This window comes from Dunckerocampus dactyliophorus, chromosome 1 (genome assembly GCF_027744805.1).
Source record: "Dunckerocampus dactyliophorus isolate RoL2022-P2 chromosome 1, RoL_Ddac_1.1, whole genome shotgun sequence".
Lineage (NCBI taxonomy): Eukaryota > Metazoa > Chordata > Actinopteri > Syngnathiformes > Syngnathidae > Dunckerocampus > Dunckerocampus dactyliophorus.
Window position 1 is genome coordinate 4335282 of NC_072819.1, and position 4719 is coordinate 4340000.

General features: G+C 37.0%; 1 protein-coding gene across 5 annotated transcripts in view; it reads right to left on the reverse strand.

Annotated features, from left to right (window-relative positions):
• Window positions 1-1513: 1513 nt before the first annotated feature.
• The window catches only part of LOC129174335 (cryptochrome-1-like), a 26894-nt gene continuing 23688 nt past the window's right edge, over window positions 1514-4719 (reverse strand). For all 5 annotated transcript variants that reach the window (XM_054766468.1, XM_054766456.1, XM_054766380.1 and 2 more), the window contains one exon: window positions 1514-2840. In XM_054766468.1, the coding sequence (XP_054622443.1) occupies window positions 2832-2840 (9 nt within the window). In that variant the 3' untranslated portion in view covers window positions 1514-2831. The remainder of the gene's footprint in view (window positions 2841-4719) is intronic.

A 4719-nucleotide genomic window follows, 5' to 3' on the forward strand; every position in this document is an offset into this window, starting at 1 on the left:
TCTTATATAATATTTTTCCACTCATCGTATTGAGTTTATTTTTACAAAATGACAACTTTTTGCTCATATTGTATTAGTTTAGAACAAAATAGGTTATAAAATATTTTTCCCCCCCCATGATACCTTATCGTACAAAAACATCCTCATTACTCTTATTATTTATTACCTTTACTTTATTTATTTCATTATTATTTTTGCCATAATATGGCTTTTCTTGTTAACTATACAATACATAAAATTACAAATATATTCTCTGAAAATGTGACTTTTTCATCGGAATATAATGACTTCATGAAAACATTTTTTTTTCTTTTTTTGGTCAAAAAATATTAGTTTTTCCTCACATCTTTACAATTCTTTTTGCCCTCATGCATGCACACGTACAGTCGAGTGTACAGTATACGTGTCGGTGTTGTGGCAACACATGTGCTTCCCACTGGTGGAAGACCGTTTCCAAAACAAAAGTTTTGGGAAAGTCTGCTGTGTGTCACTGGGACAGCATCAGAAGCAGCAGCATCCTGCAGCAAAAGTTGTGATTCACGTTTGCTGTGAGTCAAACATAGCAACACAGCAAACACTGTGAAAGCCTGTTTTACATATGTGTGTGTGTGTGTGTGCGCGTGCGTGTGCGTGAGGGACTCCCTCCGCGCACACCTTAAAACAAAACAATTAGATGACTATATCTGGCTATTTATCTGTAATAATAGGTTGAAAATATTTCCAAAGGATATAAAACATGTTTTTGGGTGATTGCATGATCCCAGCAGGGCATATCAAGAATATAATTACAGATGTAGAGGGTGCTCGTCAAGACCTTTAATTTGAGATATAACTCGATGTGGGTTCCTGCGAAGTCATTTTTAAACTTTCTTGCTTCCTGACCTTTGACGATCGGCGATCTTCTTGAAGGTGACATCTATCAATGACGTGTTACCTACTTAGTACATGTCCACCAAGCTTGTAACTGACTGGGCAAAAATTGTGAAAAAAATGAAGCAGTAATTTTTTTTCCATAAAAAAAAAACATGCTTTTTGGTGATTGCGTGATTCTATTAAGGAATATCAAAAGTATAGACACAGATGTAGAAGGCGCTCATCAAGACCTTTAATTTGAGATATGACTCAATGTGGTTTGCTTCAAAGTGATTTTTTTTTCCTCCAATTTTCTTACTCCTTGAAGGTTGACCACCTGCGATCTTAAGGTCGACGACATCTATCGTCAACAGTAACTAATCAGCCATGCACCTACCTACTTACCTACCTACCTACTTACCTACCTACTACATGTCCACTGTGTTTGGAGAAAAAAAAAATTAGTGATGGTGACATTTTCGAAAATTTTTTTTTTTGGTGATTACGTCATCCTGTGAGGTAGTATCCACAATCTAAGGGCAGCGCCAGAAAGTGCTCCTCAAGACCTTTAATTTGAGGTGTGACTCAATAGTCGTAAATGTAGTCAACAGTTAGTCGTAAATTCATCGTAAAAACATTCCCGAAGAAGGCAAAGACAAACTTATAGAGTTGAAACACTTGTTTATTTGTTGTCAAGCCTTTCACATCACCAGGCAGCAGGACAGAGAACGAGCACCAGCCTAGAGAACCCATCGATGACGTCGGCGTCATTTCACGTTCTGGCGTTTTGGAAGCAATATTTCTACGGGATACAACTCAACTCAAATGGGTCAACTTTGTTTTTGTTACTTCGCCGATGTGATAAACAAAAACTAGCATTGTTCAACTCGTCTTTACGCACGTACACAATTATCATACACAACAATACGTTTGACCCCTTCCCTTGCCCACCCCACACTCCCTGACGCAACCGTGTCAGGCAGTCGCCGCTTGATCTGCTGCCCCAATCTGCACCCTTCAAAAAAACAGAAAAAATGTAGCGTAAAAGTTCCGATATTCTGAATCACGTAAAATTTACGAAAACAAAATGAATTCGAGACATTTTTTGGCCCACGTCGACATCTCAAGTATCGCTATGAACTCACAGAAATTTGAACTCGATCCGAATAAAACTGTGACCCGTGTTCCACGCACCAAAAAATTAAAAATAAAAATCGTCTCCAATAGTGCAGAGGACAGACAATATAAATGACACTGCAGTAACGCTGTTCGGACAAAAGAGGGCGCAAAGTGTGACGGCAGATTGGGGAAGCTTCCCGTTTATTTTTTTTTTTGCACGTTATCGTTGGTGTGCAACATAAATATCGGCAGGGGGTTGGGGGGAGTGTACATCCTCGGGTTGGATTTCCGCGCATTTACTCCTGAAGACACGCGCCACAAACGTCGTAGCGGTGGAGGTCTGACTCGGCTGTGAGGAATGTTTGATTAGCATCACGCTTGCTGTGTCTTTTTCTGTCATTTTTGGTAGTTTTATATGAAACAGTAGAAAAAGAGGGTGCTGACCGTTTGTTACACTAAGCTAATCGTGAGTGTTGTGTCGCGGGTCTGCTGACATTTGCAGTCGCCGTGCGCTCGGAGGGATGATGTTCCTGAAAGGAGCCCCCTGCTGGCTGCTGGGATTAATTACACTTGCATTCAAATGACATTTTTATATACAATACATATACATAGCCGTCAAAAACAAAGATTTTATACATTTTGGTCTTTTTTTTTTCCTGTTTTAATTTTTATTATAAATATATTGTCCAGCTACAACAACAATTGAGGACATTTTTGTTGTTTCTTTTTTTTTTTTTTTTTTTTTAAACGTGTCTGCGTGCCACATTTTCACCTGGGTGGTTTGAGCGATATACACCACATGCCGGAGACGACGGACATGGGTGGACGTAGTCTTCTCTCGAAGCTTGTTTCGTCGTCCATTAGGTGGTCTGCCGGGGGGACACAAAGCGTCACAGCAAAGATTAGAACACTAAAACATTCACAATACGCACTTGTACAACTTAGAGATGCACAACATTTTTTTTTCCCAAACCGATACTGATAACTTTCTTACCGATAAGGACTTGAACAAATTTGGATTTGACCAACTGTACCTGTTGATTGGTCGGAATGACACTAGTATTACCACATCACAACTATCAGGAGAACCAGAGTATAGAGCAGAGGGAGCCTCCTGCTGTGGCCCAGCAAAGTGCACTATATTCGGACACATGCTCCGGGCAGCCTGTGTGTCACTATGGAGATCAGGAGAACCGGAGTATAGAGCAGGAGAAGCTGCATGATGTGGCCCAGTAAGGTGCACTGTATTCGGGCACACGCTCTGAACAGCTGGTGTGACGCCACGGAGGTCTCTGGCAAACCTTTTGCACTTTTCAAAAGGTTCAAGTGGCTGTTAAGGATTTTGCGTGCTCGATGAACCAGGCATGTCCAAAGGTTTTTCCAGCGAGGGCTACATAGTGAAAATTGAAATTATATATATATATATATATATATATATATATATATATATATATATATATATATATATATATATATATATATATATATATATATATATTAAAAAACTGCATGTCAGCTTTGCCATATAGGTGAACAAGCCTATCACTCTTTTTTCCCCCATTTTGCTGGGTTTTATTTTTGTTTTTCCAAATATTCTTCTTAAATAGTCTTTGTAAATTGTCTTTTCATAATATTACAACTTTTACTTTTTAAATTACAACTATTTGTTGTATTTTGACTCTGTGCTCATAAAATGACATTATTTTTCCTCATAATATTACAAGTTTATTCTCGTAAAATTGTCACTATTTTTTCCTGTTTTTTTTTTACTATTTAGACTTTGTTTTTTTTATTTTTATTTCCAACTTCTTGTAAATGTTCTTCTCGTAATTATGACTTTGACGTAATTATGATTATGACTGACATCTAAGCTAGCTTCCCCAGCCTAACTTTCCCCAAAATGACAACTTTATTTGTTGTGTTGTCAAGTTTCTCTTATATTATGAATATTTATTTTTTGAAAAAGTCTTTTTCTTTAACATTTCAACTTTATGCTAATAAAATTACATTATTTTTCCTCATAATATTACCTTATTCTTGTAAAAATGATGACTTTTTCTCATTACAACTTTTTTGTCTTAATATTTTGACTTAATTTTTATAAAATTATAATTTTATAAAATTTGAATTAATTATAATTACAATGTATTATTTGTATTGTATTCTATGGATGCAACAGATGCTTTCTGGGAGGTGACGCCTGTTTTCCTGCAGAGCCTTCCTTTCCGTGTGTGTGAACCGCTGCCGCAATGTTTGCATAGTTAGCGTTGCAAAATCCTGTTTTGGATTTTGTTCACTGCGAGCACAGCAACTGGACTTTTGCATAGTGCGGTGGCCGGGCCCAGGTCAGGATATATATACACATATACATACATATACATACATACATACATACAGACCCTTTCCAAAAAATTAGAATATCATGGAAAAGTTGTTTAATTTCCATAATTCCATTCAAAAAGTTAAACTTTCATAGATTATAGATTCAGGGACCACAATTTAAACGATTTCAAGTGTTTATTTGTTTATTTTTACGTAATTTGGGCTTCCAGCTCATAAAACCCACGAAAACAGGAATTCAAAAAATTAGAATACTGTGAAGAAATCACCGTTTACTTCTCAGTTTTTGCAGGAAAAAAAAGAAATTAGGATCACATCAAATCAATCAAAATATGGTACTTTCAAAACGATATGTCAATCTTCAATACTTGGTTGGGAATCCCTTTGCCTTAATCACTGCCTCGATGC